At 37.2% G+C, this 27,620-nt stretch overlaps 1 protein-coding gene across 2 annotated transcripts in view; it reads right to left on the bottom strand.

Moving 5' to 3' along the window:
* The window catches only part of RASGRF2 (Ras protein specific guanine nucleotide releasing factor 2), a 130,364-nt gene that overhangs the window by 41,166 nt on the left and 61,578 nt on the right, over positions 1–27,620 (bottom strand). The window contains exons 8-17 of one of the 2 annotated variants that reach the window (XM_074166071.1): positions 26,648–26,757; positions 24,585–24,703; positions 19,479–19,639; positions 18,417–18,483; positions 17,412–17,548; positions 13,265–13,347; positions 10,943–11,191; positions 10,254–10,642; positions 6,658–6,786; positions 5,299–5,388 (exon numbers count right to left, since the gene is read on the bottom strand). In XM_074166071.1, coding sequence (XP_074022172.1) covers positions 5,299–5,388; positions 6,658–6,786; positions 10,254–10,642; positions 10,943–11,191; positions 13,265–13,347; positions 17,412–17,548; positions 18,417–18,483; positions 19,479–19,639; positions 24,585–24,703; positions 26,648–26,757 — 1,534 coding nt within the window. The remainder of the gene's footprint in view (positions 1–5,298; positions 5,389–6,657; positions 6,787–10,253; positions 10,643–10,942; positions 11,192–13,264; positions 13,348–17,411; positions 17,549–18,416; positions 18,484–19,478; positions 19,640–24,584; positions 24,704–26,647; positions 26,758–27,620) is intronic. The other variant, XM_074166072.1, reaches the window with a different exon arrangement.

Genomic DNA, 27,620 nt, shown 5'->3' with positions numbered 1-27,620 from the left:
GAAAGCAGCATATAACTAATTTTCTACACAAAGTATAAAATTAGGAAAGGAACTTGACCCCTCCGTAGACAGTGGTGTTACTGCCGGACCATCGCTCCAGAACTCACAGGCTGGATCAGATCCACTGCCAACAGTGGAAACTGCTCCGTGGCAGTGCGTGGGAAGTGTCACCAGGAGGTACTTTTCAATGACCAGGCATATTGAGTTGCTTTGAAGGAAGATGCTACTTGCATTTAGCAGCTGCAGCTAGCAGATTAACGGGGCAGCTTTTGTGCTTGCTTTGTGGAGGGTCCGCTGCAGCTGCAAAGGACTGCCTGATCACTTCTGCAGGCAGATTGTAAGAGCTACAGAAAAGCAGATGATACCAGAAACGGTCTGATAAACACGTTGATCAGTTTTGCTAGACTAAAACCAGAGGCAATTTAGATTGAGATTGCTTCTCGGAACCCTGGGAGTGGATTCGTGAAAAGGGAAGGAGATGGTTGTACTTTCTCCGCATAAGAAAGGATTTGCAGGCTGGCTGTTTGAGAGATCTTTTGAAATGTTCTTTGAAAGGGGACAAGCTGCAAAATGCAGCTTCCCTATTCTCTCTCCTGAACAATACTCAGGTAAATAAGTCAAAGGTAATTTAGCACCAGCGATATGTGCAGGCAACTAATTGAAAGGGATAGTAGTAAGTGGTTCATTTTTGTGTAGATGCTTCAAAACTTCAAGCTGTTACTTTAATTGCTCCTTTAAATCACTAAAATCAGAGAGAATAAACCATCTTTCCTCCTTGCTAGCATGGGGCAGATTTTCCTATGTGAAAACCTTATTTGTCAGAGATACTCCCCCAAAGACTCTTTTTTCCCTTCTTCTTTCTCACTGTCCCCTCTCCCTTTCACATGTGTTTCAAAAAACAAACGCTTGTACTACAGAAGCCAGGCCCTCCTGCCAACCACGAGCTTCCATCCCACTCCCATCCTCTCCCATAATATGTCACCTTGTTCTTGTGAAAAATGGTACATTCTCTACAGCGCGGATCGGCATGCTGTAGGAGGGGAAAGGCAGCCTTGAAGCATGCGGCACGCTGGAAATACTGACGTACCCAGCTCAAAATTTGGATGACAGAGCTGTTGAAATAAAGCTGCTATGTTCATGAAGGAACGACCCATTTGTTTGGGTTTAAGTATTTGCTTCTTGTCTAACATTTATATTCCATGTTGGGCGATTTTTTTGGTCTCTAGTTTGAGTTGAGGAAGAAATAAGCTTCTCAAAGCTCTCTCAGTATATCTGCTAAGAATATAAAAAAATATAAACAGCATATAAGATCAATTTAGATCTTGAATTTAAGTTTTTGTCAAAACAATCTCCTTGAAGCCTGTGTTCTGTAGAACTGTTTCAAAATAATATGATCAATTGAACGTTAACTATTTCTCTTCAAGTCGTGCTAGATGTTCTTAGCAGAGAAGAAATCTGTACATTTGCTAAGCTTATGTAAGTACTTTATTCATTATTTGCAAAAATAACACAGCATTATTTTGATAATTTTGCTTCATCCATGCAACTATTCAGAGATTTTAAGTAAACCTTGAATCCCTTCTGGTCACACAGAGCACCATCATAGTTTATGAGTATTAACAAGTATAAAGACCTCATACCTGCATGCACAGCAAGCAGTTTCAGTAAATGAACACCAAAATATTTTTTTTTCTTTAAAAATAAGTGCTTGATACCTTACTGATCCTGAGATAGTGCTCCAGTTCTGTGCACAACAGACATAAATAAAAAGTTAAGGGAAAAAAAACATAGTAATGTTTGAAAGAATTGTAAAAAGGTAAACCAGGGAAATTTGTAACTTCTACAAGCCACAGATGAAAGAAATACTTTTCCATATAAATTGCTGGGTTTGCATGGAAGCTGTATAGATTATACTGCTGTTACTTAACTCCTCTAACATCTGTAGGATTTTTGCAGCAAAACTACAAATGATTGGTGAGCATTTTGGCAGGAGGTTCCACTCCCACATTACCAGTCTCACTCCTTTTTTTGACACTGGCTGTGTGACAGTCTCTCAGAGAAGAGAAGGAAATCACTCCTGAAGAGACAGGGAGCTCTCCCTGCAGCTCTGTGGGGTTCCACCAAAGGACTACCTAACTCTCATTGCAAAGCTAGAAGAAGAGATTAGCAGGACATTCATTAGGGTGAGACCATTAACATTAAAATTTTTGTAGGAACTTTTCTATATTTTAAGACAGACATGGGAGCAGAGCCGCTAGATGACCTCTGTTGCTTTTGGAAGCTGTCACTGATTCAAGCAGAAATCAAGAACCAGTTCTCTAGAGGTATATGAACAGGGGGGAAAGAAACAGCTCAAGTAACCGATGCCTCTGAGCTGGCATGTGTTTGTGATTCCTCAGGGCGTATCTACCACTCTGAGAACCACATAGGTGAACAGAAGTGCTTGGAGCCATGACAAAGAGTCACAAGAAGGGAGATGGTAACTCAGATTAAGTAAAGAAAATACGGGCCTGTATCAACAGTTTGAGTTTATACTATTTTACATCCAGTCATGAAAACTTGATATCTTTCACTGTTCTGGAGAAGGATGCTTGTGTAACTTTCTTCTCTTCCCCTGGTGAAGAATGACTTTTATTGCCATGAAAGGAAGCTGGAGGACGAAGATCATTTGACCTGTCCATTTCTATGTTAGAACGTGTGAGTACTGTTATCCTATTTTTATAAGCTGGGAAAAGAATGAAGTTGTGCAGCAATCTATTAATGGTGACGGAGCACTGCAACTCCAGCAAGCCATGAGCTATCCAGCCATCCTTCACATCCCTCCAAAGAGAAAGAACATGTAAAAGACACATGCTCTCTTTACCCCTACTGGGCATATTATCATTCATGCAGGCAACAAGCTGTGCACTTGGGGTGCCTAATTTAACTTTCTGTACTTTCACTTCACATTTCTATTTATCACGCTGTTAAAATTAACAAGTAGTATGCAAGTTTTCTGAAAGAGAATAGACAAAAACATGTTTAAGATATGTAGAGATTAATATTTAACTAGACAGATGGACTAAACAGTAGGGCAGGTAGTATAGTTTGGCATCATAAAAGCAGTCAAACCAGTGAAATTAATCGCAATAAAATCAGTAAGTTAAAAAAAACTGCTGAAGGGTGTAAGAACCTGAACAATCCTGGTTCGGAGTGAGGTTCCACATAACTCGGGAAGCTCTGCATGCCCAGCACCTCCTTTTCAGCAGCTCATAAACTAGTGCAGCGTGTAGTGTGGTGGGGTAACCCAAGCATGAGACATAAATAGGGCCCTGCTAGTCCTACATGTGCACCTCCTGCACGCAGATAACAAATGAACCCCATACAAAGACACTAGCATGGTCCCTGAAGCACAGCGCTGATCCCCATATGGTGGGGATGGAGCAGACTGAAAGCATTGTCAACATGCACTGCACTCAGGCCGCATTCAAAAGGGAAACTGCACCAACATCTAAAGCAGACCAAAGTACTGAAAAATCTTTCAACTTTGGTTTCCCATCAAGCCACTTGCAGTATGAAGCCTGCAGAGAAGAACAACATTGGCCATGTTCTCTCATATGCCATCATATGTCTAGGAGAGCTGTTCAGAGCTTTGCAAACCTATCAGTATACAAACTTATCATTGCATGGTGGCAGCAATTATAAAATGTTATGGCCAGCACGCTCCACAGGAGATGATTAAACATTTGTCATGTCTGGTTCTGATAGACTGTGTGACTACAGAGCTTTCTGATGAGGCAGAAGATATTCATCATTTCAAAGAAATGTACTAAATACATGTTTGTGACAGGTTCATAAAGCTCCTAAAACTGAGCATTACTCTCTTGTGATCATCTAAAGATCACAGGAAGTACACAAGAGTAATAGGAGCACTGACCCATGTTTATCCAGAAATTATTTTCTCATGATGCCTACTCACTCATAAAGTGAATGACGACAACTTTAGACACAGTGGATACAAAACCCACTGAAACAATGGTGATGGTTTACTGACTTGCACAGAATTTCATGAGCGATTTTGAAACTAGGGCCTTCAAAGCAGTTTCTTGACATTCCAACACTTATGATGGAAAAGAGGCAGATGTTAATCTACAATTGGACTATGCTTTGTTGTACGTAACCAAATGAACTGTAGGTTTGAGTGCATCAATGCAAAGTGAAAGTGCTTTTGTGGACTTTAGAAAATTTGCTCTCTCTTTGTAACATGACCTAGGAAGTGGAAGTTATTAATATGTCATGGGCACACAGCAAGACAGCAAGCGAATTCAAAACTTAAATCGAGTATTTTAAGTTGCACTAAATACTTCCAGTCAGTAGACAACACAGCTTCTTTCCAAGGAAAATACAGTACATATTTGCAATAATTTAGTTAAGTACAACTGCTCTTATGTATACCAACCTTGGATATAAAAAGGCTTATTTCCAAAATAAAATCTTAAGTTGCAAGTGAATGCAAAAAAAATAAAACCAAGAAGGATATGATCTAGATGTTAAGCAGATTACACATATATAAAATATTAATCTTTCAGTAAAAGAGTGGACTAGAAATATTAAGGACAGAATATAAGAATTCAACTAATAGATGATGTGGAGTGAAAAATATAACTCTGATTTAAGTCAGTAAGAAAAGCTACTGTTGGTTTATACCATAATAGTTCAAAATCTCACTGAATAGTTTGGCAATCTCCTTAGAGTCCACAAAACAAAGGCTCAAAGCTCACATGAGTTTCTTGAAGGTATGTGGTAGAGTATGCAGTCCTCATTTGTTAGGTTTCATGTTTTGTTCTAAATGGTATGTATTTCTGAATACATTCTCATCCTTTCCTTCTTTCAAGTAGACATCATTGCTGGCAACTCCCCAGGACAGGGTGGTATATAAACAGTCTAAAAGATGATTTTACTCTTTGGTGACATATATTGCTTCATCAGCCGAATGGAATGCAACAGGGTGGATGTACCTGAACAGTCTGTCTTAAGTGGTTTTAGTCATTCTCATGGGTCACTTCCAATTAAAGGAATAACATGACAAATACCTTCGTATCGGTCACATAATTGGAAGCAAAGGCTTCAGTTTTCTATGGGTGCTGTACTGCAATGTCCACACAAAGGGCAGGATCCCAGACCCAAAACACCAGCAGATTAAAGTAATGTATCAAAGGCTATTTAGGATTCAGATAAGTATGCTCTTTAGAAATATTTACTTCTTGATACCTAGGTATCTTATTGTTATCTCTCCCTGGTACAGCACATTTCTCTCACCTGGTGGGCTCCCGTGTCCTGCTGCGGCTGTAGCAATAGCAAAAGCAGAGGCAGGAGAAACCGAACAGTGGCTGTTGTCAGCAGTTTGTACTGCAAAGGGAACAGAGAGAAGTTAACAACTTCTACATACTTTTCATATTTTTCAAATTAAGCAAACAGTAATACTTAAAATCTTCGCTAATGTTTATACTTTGTGTACACTTGATGTTTTCATTGCCAGAGGACTTTATACTAACGGAAATAAAAACATCATAATCATATTTGTGAGTTAAGTTAATTTCCAGGTTGGTGTAATTGATGTTGCTATGGAAAAAAATCTCTAAGACACTGCCAAGGTGAGGAATAAGCAGTAACCAAACAGAAAAAGAAAAAAATATTACAAAACCGATGGTGTAGAGAATTAACCTAAACAAAAAGTCAAGTCAGAGAACTAAGCATATTATCCAACTTCTGATAACTATATTCACATATTTTCCCAGGTCAATGCCTTGGATGAGTACAGTTTTGCACAATTTATCAAACTTTCTCTATAGAGGGTTCTGTGAACATTGCTTCTGACAAGTACTCAGATAATATGGCACTGCTCCCCACAGTTTCCAACTCCCAAATCTTGCCATCTCACCATAAACATGACCAATAGCACATTGGTTTAAAATTAAAGTGTCTCAGCAACTTATCAACAGTTGAGAAGACTCTGCTCTGGTTTTGCTGTTTTAATCCCAGACATGAGATAACTGCCTAGAAATCTGGCTTGCATGAGAGGGCAGCATTTTTAGCGTTCATGGACGTAGCTCACAGCTCTGCTAATGATTTCAAAGAGCCACGTGAGAGCTATTTGAGGAGCTCCAGCTCTCACTTTTCCTCTTCAATTGAGCAGTTTATTCAAATTTTGGAATGAATAATGTGACACCATCTGTAAATGTTCAGTGTTATACAAAGAAACAGACGCAGTCACTCCCCATTGACAATAATGGGTGTTGTGTATTTCATGATTACATATGGTGCCCAAAATATGTCCCCTTCGTAGCTGAAAGAAATCTGTCAAGGTCTTTAGAGTTCTGTAAATAAGACCAATTCAAAATTAGTCTTGAACTTGGGGACATCTTGCTCGAACTATTTAAGAACATTTCATCATACAAAAGTCCCAATATTCTTCCAAATCTCGTCATTATTATACAAATTAACCGAAGTACTTCACATTCTAACAGCATATTTTTCTTAATATCTGAGAAATAAGGAAAATACAAGAAAAACACATTATTCAAACAGTATTCTTTTCTAACATCCTGCAAAGATTACAGCTAGAGTATTTAAACTCTTTGAAGTGATTGATAGAGGCAAGAAACATCAGGTTCTTACCTCCGGGTTGACGATAGCGGAGATGACGTGGTGTCGAAGGGGATCTACATGGGGAAAGCTCTGTGGTATCCACTGCTGAGGTGCTTTCAGGAATTGTCCGGTCCACTGACACAGATTCTAGAACTGCTGCTTTAAAAGAGAATAAATGTCAATACCGGGATGATCATTCATAATTTACAACCCTTTAATGTATATGATGTGATATGATATGATTGATATGATATGATACGATATGATATGATATTAATAACAACTTATATTAATTGAAGTATCAATGATTCCTATTCTATTCTATTCTATTCTATTCTATTCTATTCTATTCTATTCTATTCTATTCTATTAATGTATTTATCAAGTATAAACGTTCTTTGAAAATATCAAGAGGTCATAGAAACTACCATACGGGGCTTTAAGATATGTTTCTTTAAAAACACAGAGTGTAGTCAGATTTCTTTAGATATGGAGTGCCTCTGCAGAGATTATAGAGTATGTGGGTGATTCAGGACTCTCAATTTACGAACACCAAATGACAGAAAGTCTGAAAATGATCAACCTTGAACAACCTGAACTGGATTGCATTGGTAAATATGTACGTCAAATATGTACACCAAAGGGGGCTTCACCAAAATGTAATATTTAAAAAATGGCCATTAATTAATAGCACTTAATACCAGTGTTTCAATACCAACCTAATACCCTTAAATACCATCTAACACAAAGTTTTTTACATTTTATCTGTGGTTTATAGTTGTTTTAAACAGTACTGCTTCTGGAACTTACCATGAATCTTTTGCATTAAGAAGACTCACAATTATCCTCTGGATGGAGTTAAAGGACTGGGAAAGTTTTGTACCAACGACAAAGCCACACAAAAGCTCATAAATAAAGAACTTGGTGAAAAACAGCAAGTTGTCAGTTTCAAAAATAGTTTGGATAAGACTGCACTTTACCTCAGCAGAATATGCAGTGAAGCACACATGTAAGAAGGATACCTGAAGTTACAGGTTTTATATGAGCTAAGGAAATTAATTTGTGTCGTATAACCACACGTAATCACAAACTCCCTGATAAAATGGCCAAACAGCACTGGAGAGCAGAGGAGGAGTTCTTCTATCAGAAGAATAAAAAAGGAATGGTAGAAATACTACTTCTGAAATAAGGGAAAATAAGGTGCTAGCATATATCCTGCATTTGATATGAATGACAACTGCACCTGCAGCATAAATATTGTATATATAAAAACATATACTAAAAAAAAACACCTTGGGAAAAAAAAAACAACTTTGAAAGCAAACAGTTTCGGAAGTGGATGAAGAAGGTGGAAATTCCAGGATACAAAAGGACATTTAAGGAGACAACATAACAACAACCACCATAATAATAATATGTCCTGGGGAACAGAATTTATACGGTTATAATGGATCTAAGCCATAGTTGTTTTCTTGGAAATCTGGCAGTACCAGAGGAACAGTATTAACCATAATGGGGTGGTGGTTCATGATTAAATAGAACTGGTCTCCTTACCCAGAAAACTTCGGAAACAAAGAAAGTGATCACGTATGATAGGAAACTTGCAGATTAGCATTTCATAGTTCTCCTGACTACTCATTTCCATTCTCCCTGTGAGATTTCTTTTTAAACTTACCCCTCTTCCTCAACACGCTAGACGCAGCTGGGTGACAAAAGGCCTTTTCCCCTCAGAACAAAGCTATCTAGCTGCAAATTCCTCCAAACTGAGTGCAAACAGCTCAGCAGGAAATCCCCAAAGGGACTGGAGACACTGCACAGACAGCAATTTAGCATTTATATGAGGCTTTTGCCATTTCCAAATGTTCCTGACACTGCCCAGATGACACTTCCAGCTCTGACAGACTGGAATGCAAAATTTGAATATCTCTGCAATAATGCCTTGTGCTAAAACTAAGCCAGAATAACCTGTCCCTACTAGTTTACTGTACAGTGTATAGCAAAAAAAGTTACACCTAAGACTGCAGTTACTTGCAGTTACTCCTACAATGCTAAGGTGGCTAACTTGCCTGTTAAAATGTTTTTATTTAAACAATATATTACATTCTGTAAAAACAATCCCTCTGCATAATACAGTATCAAATTTCTTACCAGGGCACTCATTTCAATTTATCAGTAAGGAGTAGACATAATGCTTCAATTGTATTTTTCTTAGTTTATATTTGGTAATCTTCTTCTTTCCTCTTGGGTTATATCAATTTTCATTGTTACAGTACTCGCAAGTAAAATTGAGCTACGTTTTGCTTAGATTTACAATTGCAATTCATCAGACTGTAAGTCAGGCTATGTAAGACCATTTCTAAATATTAATTTTAGGAATAATATAGATTTTTTTTTTTATTTCCTCATCTTCTGTTTAATGTAACAACAACACAGAAAATGACTATATACTTCTATTCCAAGTCAGAGGAAGACCATCCCTCCCCCAAAGTGCAATGAGAAATAAGCACACACTTGTGCATTCTACGACGTTAGATGTGGATTCTTTGCCATCTATATGTGCAATGATCCCATTCCAGATGCCCATAGTGAGGTTTTCCTCAAAAAAATTTAGCCCTCTGGAAGTAGTATCTATTCCAAGGTGCCTTACACAATCTGTGGAAGAAAACAGCCATTTGCACGGGAGCAATTAATCTATTATAGACATCTACCTTCTGGATGGATAACAAGCAGGTGGTATGAATCTCAAATCTCACCAACATACTAAGTCCATCACATAAATTATTTGTTTGGATCAGTGATTAAATCTTTCTGGAAAACTAGCCCTGTTCTGTAAACATTAAAAGTTGTTAGGTCTTTACATCCCTATTTCTTTTTAACTTAATATTTTATCTTCCTGTAGCAATGGTACAACTCCAAAATCTTTTACCTCAGGAAAAACAGCTTCTGCCTTTCTCCCTAACACTCTGCTGAAGTGAAAACAGACACAGTCATTCTGCAATATTGCTATTCCTACAAAGAAATGACAAAGCAATGGAAAAAGAGAACACATTGCAGCCTCTACTAGACAAGCAGAAGCAGAATATTTGGTTTCACAACACAGGTTACTGTGATCAGGAGGGAAAAAAAAAAGACATGAGAAACACCTTCTCAGCAGTAATCTGATAAAAAAATCTGGGGTTGTCCAGCCTGGAGATGAGAAGGCTTGGGGAAGACCTCATAGCCCCTTCCAGTACCTAAAGGGGGCCTGTGTGAAAGCTGGGGAGGGACTTTTTACAAGGGCATGTAGTGATGGGACGCGGGGTAATGGCTTCAACCTGGAAGAGGGGAGATTCAGATTAGATATTAGGAAGAAATTTTTCACTCTCAGAGTGGTGAGACTCTGGAACAGGTTGCCCAGAGAATCTTTTAGGCCCCAATCCTGGAAGTGTTCGAGTCCAGGCTGGATGGGGCTTTGAGCAACCTGCTCTAGTGGGAGGTGTCCCTGCCCATGGCAGGGGTGTTGGAACTCGATGATCTTTAAGGTCCCTTCCAACTCTAACCATTCTGAGATTCTGTGAAAAGTCAAGACTTTAGAAAGTACTCTATTTATCAAAAGTAACATTCAGTATTTTGTGGGTATATAATACCTCTTCGAATACTTCTTCTCAGCTTGTTACAGAGGTCAACGCGAGGGTTCTCCAAACTGTCCTCTATGGAGCCTGGGCTTTGCTCAGGAGAGGAGGGCCCCTTGCTAAGGTCGAGTGGCACTTTGCTACCCGTTGGTGGTGGTGAAGTGGCTGGGCTGTAGGTCGAGGTAGGACTGCTCGCCACAGATGAAGTAGAGAGGTCAAGGGCACCGATCCTTGAATTCAGTGGTGAGGTCAATGACAGTTTTCGGGTTCTTACAGGTGAGGAAGTCCTGGAGAGTGACAATGGAGGAGGAGAAGAGAACTTGCGGCAGAGGTGTGGTGACTTCCCATCAGCCAGGTACTCTCCTCTGTTGTTTTGACTGGTAGCAAAGAATAACTCCAAAGACCTGAGAGTAAGAAACAAAAAAAATCCCAAAAGATGATAACAAACACCAAACAGATTTAAGTGAAAACACAAATTTTGTGCAAGTCTGCATGGCAGTGCGAACTCTGTATGACAGTCCTCAAAGCCTGGGCAGAAACTTGAGACAAACTTACCTAAAAACTTATGTCCTTTTTACAAAGGAAGAACTTTATTCTTAAGTTATTTATATAACAGAAAATCATGGTAAAAAAACTAGCAACAAATGACACCGTAGTAATTCCTTAAAAAACCTATGATAGAAGGGAAAAACCCCAGAGCTCACCTGACAGGAATGGAGGTGAAGGGCCGTCTGTATATGTCTGAAAGTTTTTCCAGAACAACAGCTGCAGTAGTAAATATGCGGTAAGTATGTAAGAAAGTATTCAGGAAATCAATACTTAGAAATCTTAAGTCTGTTAGCCGCTCCAAAAGGCGCTCGACACTTGCATAACGGATTTGGGGTACTTTGCAGGAATTCAGTGTTTTGCTGAAGCAGATATCAATGTCATCTCTATGAAGACGAGCATCAGATCTACACAAAAATGAAATTTAAAACATTTTACTGAAGACAAAGAGTGATTATGGTACAGAAATCGTATCACTTTAGCTGCTCCTGTCAACATAGAAGCAGCACATATATATGCATTCTTGTATTTCATCAACACAAGAAAACTCTTAATCTGTGGTGATACCTGCTTTCATTCAGTTACATTTTATGCCATAAATAAGGGAATTTAAACATTTTTTTGGCAAATAATTGATTTACATTTCAAATTCTAAGAAACCATTAACAATGCTTAAATTTTTGAAAAGGAACTGGAGGCAGAATTGTCCTCTCTTGTCTCTTTCAGGTTGTTGTGGCCTGTAGTCCAATATTATTAGAAGATCACTACAGAATAACAGTGGACTGATTGCAATATTTTCTGCAGTGATCAAGATTTATCTAAAATAAACTAAAGGACCCTAGCAAAAGACAGCAAAATTAACCCCTCAGAGCTAAGCTTAAAGCTTATCTGCAAGGTAACACCTGCCCTCAGGCTCCAAGAATTACTTACTTTAAAAAAAAAGAAAAAGAGAACAGCATGAAACATCTCAAATTCCAAAGCAGAAACTATGGAGAGGCTTTGTTTCAGTGAAAAAAATTTGGAGTAATTTTTGCTTGGACATCAAAACAAAAATCAATCATTTACACAACCTTACTCATGATGGGTTTCTTTTCCAAATTAAGTTTTCCTTAATTTTATCTAGCTGGAGACTTACTTTTTAAAAAAATGGGATGGAGACTAAGCAAAATATCTTTCAATACTGTCTGCTCTCTTTGTTAAAAATGATTGGGTTTTCTTAGAATACAGCACCAAGATATTCCACATGCTTCTACACTGCAAAAAAAAAATTATTTCTTAAGCTGGTTCCTCAGAATTGTGGCATTGTTTTTTATTTCATCCAAGGATATCTGACTCTAAAAGTCAATGTGTGCTAAAACTCAGATGAGTAGAATCTCAGAAAGAGAACACCAAATTTGTGTCTGTTGTTAAGATCCTGTATGTTTCTTAGAATTAAGATTTCTTTCTCTTGACATTGGGATTAAGACCTTGCTCTACAATTTGGAAACAGAGTAATGTATTTTTAACATTCTGCAGGTCACAGAAGTGTTTACGCACTGGAGAGTTCCTGGAATAAAACTGAAGACAAAAAAGAAGACATCCCTTCTTTCCTGGGATAAAAGGTATGTGCCCTAATAGTGTATTCACAGATGTTAACCTCTTTTTCAATTCTAAACATATACAAAGAGAGTAGTGGCAACAACTACAACAACTACAGGCATTTGAGAAACTTTCATGCACAGAGAGAAATGGCCTAGTGATAGAAAAGAGTAAGATAGGAAATATTATATTTCTACTCATATGATCTATTCTTTAATATTTATATTGGATAATAGTAGGCAAAACTCAGGTAAATACAGATCTGTAGAGGATCCAAGAGGTAAAATTGTGTCAGAAATGTGGAATCATGTACTGAAAACTGCTGCCTACAAATAAAAATTACTTATTAGATGACTGAAAGAAGCCAAGAGTGCAGGAAGCAGGTTTAGGAATAATGATGGTACCTTGGTGTGATCAATTAAAATTATGAGAGAAAACAATTTTCTCAGAAATAAGAGAAACAAAGAGAAGAAAAATTTTGGCTAAGACAACAAAACACCTTGGAAAATTATACTTGTCTGCAGTCACCTAAATTTTGAACACATTTTAAAATATATTCAATAAAATTATGAGTGGTATGACAGAGAAAAGCTATCAGAGAATAAAATGATTCAAGCATAACTGAAGGCAACTTCACAAATAACAGAAAAATCTGAGCTCTAGCCCTATGGAGTCCAATACTGTGAATTGAGATTTTGAGTCATCCCTACCATTTCAAGAAATACATTTGAAAAGATACGAGATATGTTTGGGATGCAGACTCAATATCATTCAACAAAAACGGGGCAAGAAAGAAATTTAAAGGTGGTATACTCCAAATACACATTTTCTTTTGTTAAAACTTTTATTAAAAAAAACCCAACAAGCTATTTTGTTCACTGGGAAAGAAATGCTGCACTTACTTGATCATATGTGGCACCGTGACTTTAGAGTTTTCTTCAAACACTATGGTCATTAAACCATTGCACCTTATATTATCAATGCACTGTGAAAATAAACATTGAAAACTGTTAAAACACAGGGTAAGGGGACTTACTTCCACACTTTTGATATCTCTGCAAGCGTAAAGCATAGCTTTTACAGGGTATGGACTGAGTGGTAAGAGGTATTTTCATAAATAGCATTGATGCTATTGAAAAGCATTGATGCAAGAATTATAGTGGACATGCTTCTCTAGTCTTCTGCCTTTGATTTGCACATCTGCAAGCCCACACATCTTTACCAGCACACTGAGGGTATTCAGCTTAGCAACCTTTTTTCCACATGATTAAGTATTTTGAATTAGAAGTGAAACTTCCTTTGAATCATAGAATCATAGAATGGTTAGAGTTGGAAGGGACCTTAAAGATCATCGAGTTCCAACCCCCCTGCCATGGGCAGGGACACTTCCCACTAGACCAGGTTGCTCAAAGCCCCATCCAGCCTGGCCTTGAGCGCCTCCAAGGATGGGGCATCTACAGCTTCTCTGAACTCTGAAGTTCCTTTGAAACTGATCAAAATCAAGTATCTCTAGCATTTCCTGTATGAGTGTTAAGCTTGAGAAATCAACACTGCAAGAAAGTTGGAATACTTTATACACAAACAGATTCACTAATACCTTAACCTTTACACTGTGCAAAAAGACCAAAACCAAATATACACAGTTCTAGAAATACGCTTCTGAAAACAAATTCAAGTGGTGCTGATATTGTGGAACAGAGCTATGAAGATGCTGTCCAAGAATTTCTTTGCAAACTCTTGTATAAATGTTTTGGGCTCAGTATTAGAAGTTGGAAAGACACTTCTGGGGCATGGTCACAGCACATGTTGCTTTAGAAATCACAGGTTGTCCTATGGTCAGTAGAAGTCTACAAACTAGAGATGCATAAGCTTTTCTTCAAGCCTCCAAGCAGCTCAGTGTTGGCAGTGCATAGGAGCAGTTCAAAGCCATTTGTACACCATTGTCTTCTGCTTTGTACTTTTATATAGTTAAGATAACACTGCACCACTAGTCTTGCTCTTGGAAGTCAGCAGAGAGTCTGCCAGTGGGATGGGCTTATACGGTCTGCCGCAAGTAACTGCCACCTAACACTACAGGACTCCTGACTTTACAATACTTTCTAGTTTTATTCGTCAAGTATCATACATATATAAACACTATTTATTTAGATCAATAAAAAGGTGTTTCCAAAATTATCATATACATTTACCTTGACTTCAAGAATAAAAACAGTTTGCTGGCTTTGGAACATCTCATAGCAAAATAAAAAATGATGTTAGATTGGTCAAACAAGATAATGAGAGGCCTCTTCAGGTTTAAAACATATCTACATAGTTATAGATTTAAAATATGATCTACATAGCTATATGTGGTTTTAAATTCAGGTATTTAAGTTTATTTGAAAAGCACAGTTGTAACAATTCACATTATGATTTTATCAAATCGTTACCTAAAAGCACTGAGAAAAACACATCTAATAAAAATACCCAATTTCCCCCCTGTGAATTTTGAATGTTGCAAAGAAGCCTTTAGCACCAATCATAAAACTGAATGAGGCAATTCAGTGCTCTGATCCTCAGTCTGCATAGACCTAGCATTTATCACCTCCCTGACAGATACCATCATACTAGCTGAGGAATTAGTGTAACAGGGATATAGGGCTGAAGGACGACAAGCTCAAACTAGAAGAGGGGAGGCTTCTTCAGCATAAAGAAAAACCATGCGTTTTTCATAAGAAATGTATGGTTTGCATGAAAGGAATATAAATTCAGGAGGCCTCACTAGGAACAAGTAGACAAATATAAGTTATATGTCTTATGCATATATGATTTAGTAAGATGCAGAATTCTGGACACCAAAATGAATGCTGTGAGCAAACAGCAACTACATGTATACTTTCTTTACTTGCAAACATAGGAGAACACATATTTACTAAAAAGTACTTTTTACATGCCCTTTTTGTTAACATAGTTCCTGTGTTCTCCTTGAGGGTTTTAACCAGGGTTAAAAAGAAAAAAATGCTTCTAGGAAGGCAGTTCAGTCATTTTCTATGGCGACATTTATGCTGGCAATGGGCTCAGTCAGAAACACAATTTGGTTTTCAAGAGACCAGTGGTCTCAATTTTTTTAGAAGTTCTCATGCACTATCCAAATTTTCACCCCAAATTTTCTTTCTCCAGCAGAAGACAAATGGCATGCTTCTTGTGTTATTTCCCTCTTTCTTGCTCCCCAGATGCACTATAAGCACCATAAGCACTAAGTCAGCTGACTTGATTGCTATGTGTAAACAACAGTACCGAATCGTGCCCCAAATGCCTGTGCAGCCTGCACAGCATCTTGTGCCCCTTCTTTTCCTTTTCTTTTTTTTTTTTTTCTGTTTGTTTTAAGCTGCTGCTTATCCGCTCAGCATCTATTGCTTCCCTTCCTTTTTAAGGCTGGAGAAGCGTTTTAAGCCTCACAATGCTAAAAGATCTCAGTATCCTTCAGGCTTTCGCTTATAAGCTTCTGTTAATTGCTGGCCCTGTATCTCTTCAGAATACCCCTGTCTTCAAAAGCTGGGAGATCACCCCTTCCTCAAAGAGGAATCAAGGGAGAAACCCTTCTGACTGTGTCCTTGGCAGTCTGGCCCATCCTTTGCTCCCTCAGCTGTATCCAGCTATCTGTGTTTACCTCTGCCTTGCTAAGACACTTCCAAGCTTTGTAGGCACGCAGCTCTCAAGTCAGCTGTGGAGCTTTTCAGCTCTTCCCCTAATACCATAGTAGTGTTGTTTGGAGCTGGAGTGGTTTGGAGGACAAGACTTGACCTTTAGAGAGAGACCCAAACTCTGATCTCTTGTCTACATGGACTGCAGATAACTTTCTCATTTAAAATTATTATTATTAAGGCTAAGATTGGACTTATTCCTGGGTGTACCATGTTCCAGGCCAGTTCTTAAGCAGTATTTCCTCCCCAACAAATAATGTCAATACTTTTACGTGTCAGTGGAACAACATAATTCACTGAAAATCCAGTAAAAAAATGTAAAATTTTGTAAAAAATTCACCAACCAGGTCTGTCTGTAAGATCTGTATGCATTGAGTTGCAGCTCATACCATATTTTAAGATTTTTTATCTTCATATTTTTATTTCTTTAAAAAAGTCAGTCCAGAAGAAAGTAACTCAGAATACTCATTTTTAAGTAACTTCTACTCATTGTGATGATAATTCATCTGGAGATGTTAACAGCAATGGTAGCATCTTTAGAAATCCATCAAATTCCACACTGATATTTGTCTAATCAACTATTTATCTTGAAATTAATGGAGGATGGGACTCAAATTCAGAACTATGGGAGATCTATGTATGTGCTGGTTGCATGCATAAACAAAAATAGCAATAGCCTTAATTCAGACCTGGTTAGTTGAAAGTTCGGATTTTTCATATTGCATTCAATTTCCTTCCCCTCAATAGATTCTGATAAAAGTTTGTCTACCATGTTTTTAGCCAAAAGCACTAAAAAAAATTATCCCTGACATTAGAGTATTTTAAAACACCATTTTTCTTCATTCACAATGGAGACAGTTCCTGCACACTGTCAGAATGCTTAGTAATTATTTATAATAGTTTGTTCATATTCTTTTTGGTGAAAAATGGAGTTTATCTCATTTTCTTACTGCGTGGGATATGATTACTGATATGATATGGTATCATTTCCACTCTCAGGACTCTCAGGTGGTTTTTTATCTGTATGAAAGTTATGAACAAACAAGTACTATCCTTCTTAAAACAAAATACGTGTCTGGATGGGCTCTCCTTAGACATAAAAATGACTACCATTAGTATTATGTTTGTCAACTGACAGTTTTATGTTTTATATCCCATCTGTCTCACTGAGAAACATGTTTCACTGGTGACTCAAATGCAAAGACTGAATTTTGAGGAAAACAGGTAACAGGGTTTTTTGGGTTTTTTGTATTATCATAGCAACTCAGCCCTCAAGAAACCAACATCCGCCTCTTGAATTAGTTTTCAAAAATACAGAATAAACAAAGATCTTAATACGAACAAGATAAAGAATGCATTAAGCTACCTGACTTATATCACTTGTCCATGCTGCTTTCTCTTGTCGTGATGGGGCTAAAAGGACAACAGTAAAAGGAGGAGCATCCGTAGGTTCCACTACAAGCTTGAAATCAAGGTGTCCAAACACTTGTCCAGAACCTTTTGCTTTACAGCCAGAGGGGGGAAAAATATGTCAAAATGTGAGACTTAAGACTATAAGACAAATAAAATAATGGTTTCATTTAGAATGGAAGTTACTTTAAAACATCTCTCTGACAAAGAGCAAATCCAATTGGGGATCCGAAACTCATTGTGTTTTTCACATACACCAAATAAAAAAAAAAAAGAGCTGTAAACATGCAATAGTGGGAGGTGCTATACATTACTTTTAAAGATACCAAATAAGGCTAAAGTCTTTCTAACACTTCTACACTGATATACTCTCAGCATATTAGAAATATAATTGAAATGAATGAAACTACTTTCACAATGCAAGTGCAAAACTTGCCTAAAACTGCAGGATGGAAGAAAAATTGAGTAACAATAAAATCAGCTTGGGAATGTGTTTTGTTATTTCATTTGAACAAGCTTGCAGTCAAGATTTGTAGGGAGCCCAAGACAAAAACTTTCCACTAATTCTGCCAACTCACTCAACCCTCATGTATTTAAAAAACCCAATTATCTGTTTCTTCCTTTAAGGCTTTTTTTTTTTGTTTTTTTTTGTTCTGAGATCCTCTGGGTGAAGTTGTATACAAAAGTCAGCAAATAATTTATCACATTCCTTCAGCCAGTCTACTTGAAAATCCTATGTGGGATGTCAACAGCAAGAACAAACATAACAAAACAAACCCTTATCCAAGCCAGCATGCCCATTATTAAAACATCTATTCTACTGAATCAGTTTAATGCTGTATTCCTTTGGCTTCATGAAAGGGGAGAAAATACCAATTGGCTCTTACGAAAAACAAACAAAGGGTACCAATTTTAAGAAACTAGGAACTGTAATTACTACAAACAGCTGAATTTAACTTACAATCATCATCACTCACGTCTGTCTCCTCGATCAGTGTGCATTCTATCAAAGACAGAACACCTCCTGTCTATGAAAACAAAGCACATTTTTCGCAAATTTTGACATTTGTTCCCATTTGTCATGATAGCTACTTTTAAACTCTAATATACCTTACTCTGAAATTTTACATTACTTAGAGCTCTTAGGAAGATATATGAATTTCATTATGCACATTTTTCCTCAAGAACTAAACCCAGGTAGATGAAATATGTTTTTCTTAATCCAACACATCTATAATATACTCAAATGTACAAAATTTCTATAGTTTTTACCACACTGTAATTTATCTCACATAAAGAGTTGTTCACAAATTTCAGAAAAGGTAAATAGAATTTCATCTTCTCCTAAATTTAAATCAAATACATACAAGATTTTTTTTAAAGGTTCAGGCATACTCTATTTACTTTGCAAAATATTAGAAATATTTAAAGGATGCAAAGTGAGAAAGCATACAGACAGTATTAATAACCTCTCAGAAATGTCTCTGTCAAATTAAAATTCTGTTCACTCTGTGAACAGAATCCACTCTGTAAACTACCAACATCTCTTTATTCAAAAGCCAACACTATGAAAGCATGATTCTCGGCAAATGTAACTAGAGTGTTCTAAGAAGAGCTTTCAGTGCTGTTCATGAAAACACAATTGACTTTTAAAATAAATTTTATTAGAGTTCTGGAAAATATTCTTTGGTAATTCCACGGGCTTGTACTGGCTGATTTATGTACCGAAAACTGACTTACATTTGGTGCTAGCTTATACAAATAGATACACTGATATCTCGTTTCTAACCCCCAGCTTATTAGAATTACATGGTTCTAGAAAAAACAATTGTAGTTAGTAAGAACTTTGGCTGAATTGTATTATTTGCAATGAGAGGGTATAGCAGTTAATTACTGTGCATTGCCTCATTTCTGTTTATAACAACACATGCAAATTTCAGGTTAAATCCATAAAATAATAAATGTATTGAAATTTCACTGGAGCTGTATTTTCATTTTGTAAATTGAGTCATAAAGTCTATACCTTGAGAAGATGCAGTTTTCCTCCTGAACTTCTTGTACAAATTAAAAAATGTTTTGTAAATAAGAAGCACTGCCTTTCTCCTTCTTTCTTCAAAGATAATGATCCCAGGCGAACTTTGCTAAGTTTTCCTCTTTCAACCGAAGGGACTTGAATAAGGGAACCTGATAATAAAGATGCAAAATTTACTGTACTATGGTAATATTTAGTAGGCACTGTTTAAAGCACTAATGCATTGAATATTATATTAATCAACACAACTTTTCATTCTATTAAGTATCAATGTACATCATCTGTGTTAAGCACAAGTCGATCATCTTTTATTGCGCAAGTTCACTTTGTTTTCCACGATTAAATAGATTCAAGCAAGTCCAGTCTAGACTAATACTTATGTACATGGCAGGATTAAATCTTGGGCAAATTCTCATGCAATTTAAAAACACATTGATCAGAAAATTATGCTGAACAGCAAACTGCACTTTGGACAGCTGCTACACTTGCAAAAGATACATTACTTCAAGCCAAAGAGACAGAGGATGAAAAGAAAAGATTTTGAAGGAAAAGCATTTGTGTATGTGTGTGTGCAAGAGAGATGGAAATGAAGCATATTTCTTCTTCTTATCTTATACTGCATAATTTTCATGGCTCCACAGCTCATCTAAAATGTGTTACCAGTAAAACACTTCTGAACTAAATTGAACCTGGTTACGTAAGTCTGAATTTGTGCTCCGCAAAACTCCAGACTGGGGACAGCTTTGCTTCTCTGCTGTTTCATACCTCAAAACCAGTCTCTGACCAACTTTCCCAGACTGCTATCACCATGTGTATCACTCCCAAATTTGGATATGGAGTTAAATTTGGTGATGAAGTGCAATTCCTCCATATATCGGAGGGAAAGATTTTATGATGCAACTTGCTGTTACCAGACAGGGCAGCCAAGAGACACCCTAATCCTATTCCCACACATCTATCCTTACTATGACCCTTACACTGGCTCTCATCTTGTTGCAACATTAGCTAACTAATAAAGCTAAACCAGCAGGAAAGTAATGCTACAAAGAAGTAGCTGACTTAGCTCCCTGATACACCTCACTGCAAGGTCAAAAAACCACCAGTGATGATGCAAATGAAACAACAGCCGCTGCAGAAGCATGAGGGGATGGATATTGGCCTGCCTCTTTCAGAGGCAGCAAGTTATTGGACTAGCATAGCTGTATCAAAGATCAAACTAGTGGCAATGTCTTGACACGATGCAAGCCTGAAAGAATTATCCATGAAGTTCTAGATTAGTAATTCTCACTCTACATTTTCAAAAAAATTACCATGTTCAAAGTTCACAAACGCAATCTTAAACTAACAAACAGAGAAATTAAGGTAACTGAAAAAGCTACTGTTTATCTACATTTTTCTACACTTAGGTCCCTCTATAGATTTAATTAGCCTTATGCTACAAATATATTTGAAACTTACGCTGTCTGGCATAGCAAAATATACACCAGTAAGTCTGCAACAGAACAGTATTTTGACAGCCAATTCAATTTAAACTAACTGTGTACAATGTTATTCGTGTCACTGCAACAAAACCGTAAAGTTACACTCTAGAAATTTGGAAAGGTCTGCAACATTTTTTAGATTCACCTAAATTCTGACCAAAATCCATAAATACTTATTGGTTGTCGAATGTTTCCCCTGGACAAAAGAGCCTACCTGCTTCAACTGTGAAAGATAAAAAGGAGATCATTCCCATCTGTTGGAATAGTGACTTTTCCGTGTTACACCAACTGGCCCCCATTGCACAGCCAAGGAGTGTGTACAAAACAATCCCCAGGTAACTTCCCATCACAAAATTCTCAGCGACATTTTTCTCCTGAAATTCCCTCTATGCATTTAGGGTAACAATATTCAACCTGTAAGTTTTGTTTCTGCTTTGCTTCTCAGAATAATAGTATCTATAAATACTATCGATACCCTTACAGATACAGCTTTGCAGGTAGCTTTTTATTTATTTATTTTCATTAGAATGCTTTCAGGAGTACTATATTCTGTTCTGCTAAAATGCACTGAAGGTTAAATGGTGTTCTTGTGTGGAGCTGAAATGTTATTGTTTAATAAGGTAAATCAAAATAAGCTAGGTTTTTTTAAATGCAGAAAAGAGAGACTGTATTATCTGTCTTTGATACTCAGTATTTACAGAGAGAAACACGTCTCCTATATATGCTGCATGGCGACATCAAACAAGGACCTCATGCATTCCCATCAAGGTTTTGTGATTAATGAAACCGGGCATTTGCCCACCATCCATTCTACTACAGACTTCCTCTTAAGGAAAAAATGGTCCCAATTGGCCAGTTTGCAGTTGCAACGAGCAAGTGAGGCTAATTTTGGAACATTTGTTAATAGCATAGTTTGGACGACTAGTGCAATCTCAGGAATTTTTATCCAGCTAGAGACCTAAGCACTTTCAGTTCTTTAATACTGCCAGAATATTCACTCCATTTGCCTTCATTTGATCCAAGAAACATAAAAAGTAAATAAAAATAGCCTACATGCAGCTGCCTGATTTACATGTTTTGTTTGGCTTTCTCCATTGTGGACATCTTTTAATTTTACCATAAGAACGGTCAAACACTGGAACAGGTTGCTCATTCAGAGAGGCTGTGGAGTCGCTGACCTTGGAAACATCCAAAACCTGACCAGACATGATACTGCTTTGGGCAGGTGAGATTGGATTGGATAATTTACAGAAGTCCCTTAGAACTTTAAGTATTCCATGATTTTGTAATTGTGATATATTTATCAGTAGAGGCAAGTTCATAGCAGCTGATGGCAGGAAGATCACACAGACTGTTTGGAGGCATCTAAAGTGCCTCGAGATGCCCCGTTGTCTGGGTGTCAGCCAATGCTGGATTGAGACTCCCTATGTTTCCTTTTGGCTCCTAAAGAAAATGTTCCTTAATTGTCTACCATGATTTATAGCGTGCCTGACAATAAAGTCTGTATCTAAGCAAGAGACAGAGAAAAGCAGACCCGAAGAAACCTGAAGGGGAATCCACAATCTACAGTGCAGAGCACTGCCAGAGACAGATCCTATCTAATCAACTTGTATAGCTCAACAGAATCAATCTCTTCTTAGGAAAGTAAGGTATATAACATATGGCAAACATGTAACTAACGTTCACATAAAAAGTCTGAACAAAGGGTAAAGGCACCTCTGTCCTTTTTTAAGCTGAAAAAAAGGTTTCCTGTACCTGTCTACACTGATCAACACAAAGAATAGGAGCCTAATTGAAATAAGAGGAGATGGACATCACTGTCAAAGTGACCCTCCTGTCAGATGTAAAAGGAAAATGGAGGCCATTTATTACTTCAGTAGCTCTATTCAGATTTCTGCACTTACACAAAATCATATACAGTGGATGTTCCAAAAGATAAACTGTGATACAGCCTTCTGTAACATACAGTCTTGTCCACTGCCCTTTGACTGCATGCCCAGAAATAAATCTCAATTTAATATATTTAAACTATGGGTTTGACCTGGGCCTAATACTCCAACAGTAATCTTTTTCAGACTGATTCCCACAGAAAAAATAGTAAGTTTTTACTGGTGAAACACTGCATACGCAGACAAAATACCACCAGTCAGTCTTAAGGGGAAAAACCCCAATAAATATATAAATGCAAAACATTGTAATTATCTTGAAAAAAAATTTCTAAAATTTAATTAAATTTTATTATACAAATCAATCTAGGATAATCACAGCCCTATAATTTTTTTTGTGGATGCAACATAACAGCTTTGTATTTTTGTCAAAGCCATATTCATAATTCTTTAAATACTTCAGTTATAACAAATGCACATATTTAATGAAGAATCAAGTAATTTAATAGTGACTGTTGTAAAAACAATTTTGGAAGTTATTATAGAAAGTTTCATAGTTTGGCCACATGACTACAGAAACACCACAGAATGGATTTCAAAATGTATACAAAGACTACTAATTAGCAGCTGTGTATATGGCTCTATTAAATACCAAATGTTCTGCTAAGGCTATCTAGAAAAGGCCTCATGAAAGGATGTACCTAAATTACATTCCTAACCTTTCCTAAATATATTTAACACTTTTCACACACAAAGAAGCTTTTACCCAGGCAAAACCCTACGCTACAGATCCCTAGGTAGTGTATACAAACCCATTAACTTGCTTTAGAAGATCCAGAAGTAAATTATTATACAAATGGAAGAAAAATAAGTTTCAGTTACGAAGTCTTCACATTTGCTGGTTTAACATTAAAGTAAACCCCGTGAAATAAGAACCACAACCAGTTTGCAGCTCCTGTAAAAGTGACACACTAAGTGGAAAAGTTATTTTATCACAATTGTGTGGAACTTACCAACAAATTCCACTTCTGCTATAACTAAATTTCAATAGATAGAGTTTGGCTCTCCCCCTCTTGTTTTGCTAACTGTTATATTAGGAGTAGTCCTACATTCCTGACAGAACAGGATGCCTTTTCTTCGAGACTTCTTCTTGCAGAAGTGCTTTCTATATCTATCTTGAACTTCTACTAAATCCCAAAAATGCATTTCTCAAGAGTCAAAGTATGTTCATGTATTATACCTATGCTCACACTATCAATTTGAGATGTTTCTGAAGCACTGAGAAACATGGGAACAACTGACAGCTCTTGTCCTTCCTAGCAATCACTTTACCACTGACAAAGTTTCACATTTCTCCTGCACTTTTTCCCAAACGTTGGTATCAGCTGGGACTGCCATGTGAGCTGGCCAGGCAGCCCTGGTCTCCGTAGTAATTTCCATCCCTTTGAAGATCACAGTCCAGGCAGAACATACATCACTGTCCCATGGGTGCTTTACCACTCGTGCTGCTGTTCCTGAAGAAAACAGCATAGATGTGGGGTTCAACTACAGCCCAAAATTAGTTGACATCAGGGCATTTTGTGACTTACCCTCCGTGTACCATGAGTGGTCTCCGGATGCTAGATGTGCCCAGTGCACTGACCTGCTCAATGACGGCAACATCAACCCTGCTGGTTTTAATGCATTTTTTTCCATTATTATGTAGATAGCTTTAAAGAAGAATGTCTTACCTTGGCGTATAAAAGTTTGGCTGGTATCTAGTAATATATCACAGCCTTCTACTATTGTTCTTTCTATAGCTAGATTCTTCCGGATGTTTTCTGTGTCACTCACTTCATCGTGCATCACCCTGTTAGACACAATACAAAATGCACTTTAAACTCCCTGAAATGTATCTTGCACCTATTGTATCTGTTTCCACTTGTACTTAACACATGGTAGACACAGAAGGTAGCTGATATCCTTTGCCACCTGCTGTAAAGCAGATATACCCATGCAGTACATGATCATTCTAGAACAAGTTTCTTGCCTTTTTTTCCCTTGTAATCGCTTCATTTTTTGCAGCAGTGGAACCAATTTTGCCAGACTTGTTTTTAGACTATTCCTAAACACATCTGACAGATGCCACCAAGCTGAAAACCCTTCATTGCTGATAGAATAGTACTTCTTGATCCTTAATTACACTAAGCTGCCACAAACCTGGAAGTGTTTCCTAGCATTTTCTGTTAGTCATAACATACCGTGGAGTCCCTTTAAGTTCCCAGTCTGATTTGCTTCAGTTTACATTTCAATGTACCATTCACTTCCCCCTTGCTTCCTATACCAACCACAGCCTTGATGGCTCACCGTTTACTTTCTTCCACTTTTTTTTGTAGGCATCCTCCCCTTACACAGAGAAAACCAGATTTTTTTCAAGGCTGAAACCAACCCAGAAGTTTATATGGTTTTGTGATGTATAATATTGTTCTAAACTGGGACCAGACTGCTCTATCTGAAAGCTCCTCCTCCCTCAGACCTACATTAAAGTGATGGAATGAGTCACAAAGCTTTATATTTATGGTCTATACTGCCTGTCTTGTGCTCAGAGGAGGATCAGTCAGTCTCAGCCCCCAATTCTGAACATTCAGTGACAAATTAGTTGGATCAGCAATGAGCTCTGACTTATGAGATGAAGCCAAGTCAAAGCTGATTGATCTGCTTGTGCACATAACCCTGGCTAGAGAAATTCTCTGCTTTGCTTGAGCGGAAAAGAGACATTACTTCTTTCTACTTCAGATGGCCTCAGAACAGGGTAGAACCTGCTAAACACTGCAGGAGTCAAAACACAGACATTTCTGTAAAAGATATTGCCTGCCCAGCTCTTTAAGAAGTTAGAGCTTGAAGAAGTGGCACAACATGACCTGACTCAGAAAATTGCCTCTGTTAAAGATACAGCAGGACAAAAAAGAAATAATAAAAAGCTCCAAATTAACAGGTAGTTCGCACAAGGTAGTAACTTGGTCTTAACAGAAAAAGAAAACTGAGCAGTCAAGAGCACGCAATTAACAAAAGCTATAAAGCGATCCCTCTTTTACAATTAAATATTCTCCAAGTACATCTTTGCTGAATACTCCAGACACTCAAGATTTATATCCTGGAGTTCATGCAGCATTTCTTTGTTCACAGCAGAAAACTGTGTTTCCCAGAGATAACAACTGAATTTCTTCCTGGGCTAACACAGGGGAACATCTGAGAATGGTCTGGGAGTTCAGGGAAGGGCTTAATTTTGCAGGTTTCTACAGGGAGCACCCGTTTCTCAACATATATCTTTAGTTCCTGTTTATCTGGCACTATTTGAATCATACTAAATCAGTTATTTCATGAACACACATGAACTATAACACAGATTGACAACTCAGTACTTTTCAAGACCCTGATTGATTCCACTGTCACAGAGTATTGAAAATGACTTTTTTCTTTAAACTGTGAAAAAAAATCTGAATTTCTCTACGTAAATAAAATTGCTTTGGTCATAACAGAGGACTAGGTGGTTCCTATAGAGACTCCTATTCTCCCCTATCTAAAATACAAGGAGAAACTTCTAGATTTATGGTAGAAAAAATAGAAGGGCCAAAATATTATGCTGGGGTATTTTGGGGTTTTTCATTATCTTTCTTTGGTTTTGGTTTTGATCCTTTTCTTTAAAAGAATTTTTTTAAAAAAGCACAAAACCAAGCCAAAATAAATAAAATGGATTTTTTCATTTCAAAACCTTTCATCCAAGATTGGCAAACATGAGGTAGAAAAATCTTACCTTGAAAGTTCTTCTAGTTTAGATTTAGCAAATTCAAGGCTTTTTCGCTCGACATGCTCATGTGGTGTGTGAGCCAGAAGTTCATGAAGTGTTATAATATATCTAGGAATCTTAAAACAAATTAGGTATAAAATCAGTAAATCCTTAAAGGAATAATTCCAATACAGCTTTTTTTTAAATATTAGCCATTACCTTGATTGCAAAAGTTTTGCAAACATAATCTTTTTTAAATGAACATCCACAGCTAAATATTATACATACATTCTAAATATAACTACTGCCAAAAATACTGAATTTTTGGGTTATAGAGACTGCATATGCATATGTATGTTTTCAGTTTAAGGAAGCACAAGAACTTTTTATTGTATTTTAAGGAAAAGACCAAGTCAGAGGCAGCCACAAATATGACATTAAATTTAATTGTTTCATGCTACTATCCAAGTGTGCATAGAGAAAACTTTCAAAACTCCCTGGGAGATCTATACATACCTTCCCTCAATTTTATAGGACACGTGCATCTAAATTTCTTGACTTTGAAAATGCCAGCTGACCTGTTTGCATTTAGATAAAATTCACATTGCTCCAACAGACATCGAAGAATATGCAGTATTTGACTATTAAGGGCCACAGGGTAGCACAAGGTCCCTGATCCATTTATTATTACCTAAAGCAGTTTCGCGGCTTTTAACCAGAATCAAGTGACACTGCCTTTACAGAATAAAAGTTATTCAGGAGACATGACTTATTATGCTGAAGTGAAAAGTCATCAGCAATTACATCCTCTATCACATATTAATAGGATCCTCTCTCTCCCCCTTCTAAGATCCCATGACCTTGTTTCAGCTCAATCAAAAAATCCCAAAACTTTACAACATACAAGCTCAAAGCTTAAAAAATGTATTGTTACACATGCTAATGGCCTTTTAGGCTAATATGAATAACTAGCACTAACACAAGTGTCACTGATCCCCCC

This window comes from Numenius arquata, chromosome Z (genome assembly GCF_964106895.1).
Source record: "Numenius arquata chromosome Z, bNumArq3.hap1.1, whole genome shotgun sequence".
In the NCBI taxonomy this organism is placed as follows: domain Eukaryota; kingdom Metazoa; phylum Chordata; class Aves; order Charadriiformes; family Scolopacidae; genus Numenius; species Numenius arquata.
Note: the sequence above shows the minus strand (reverse complement) of the source record. Positions and strands in the feature narration are given on the sequence as shown.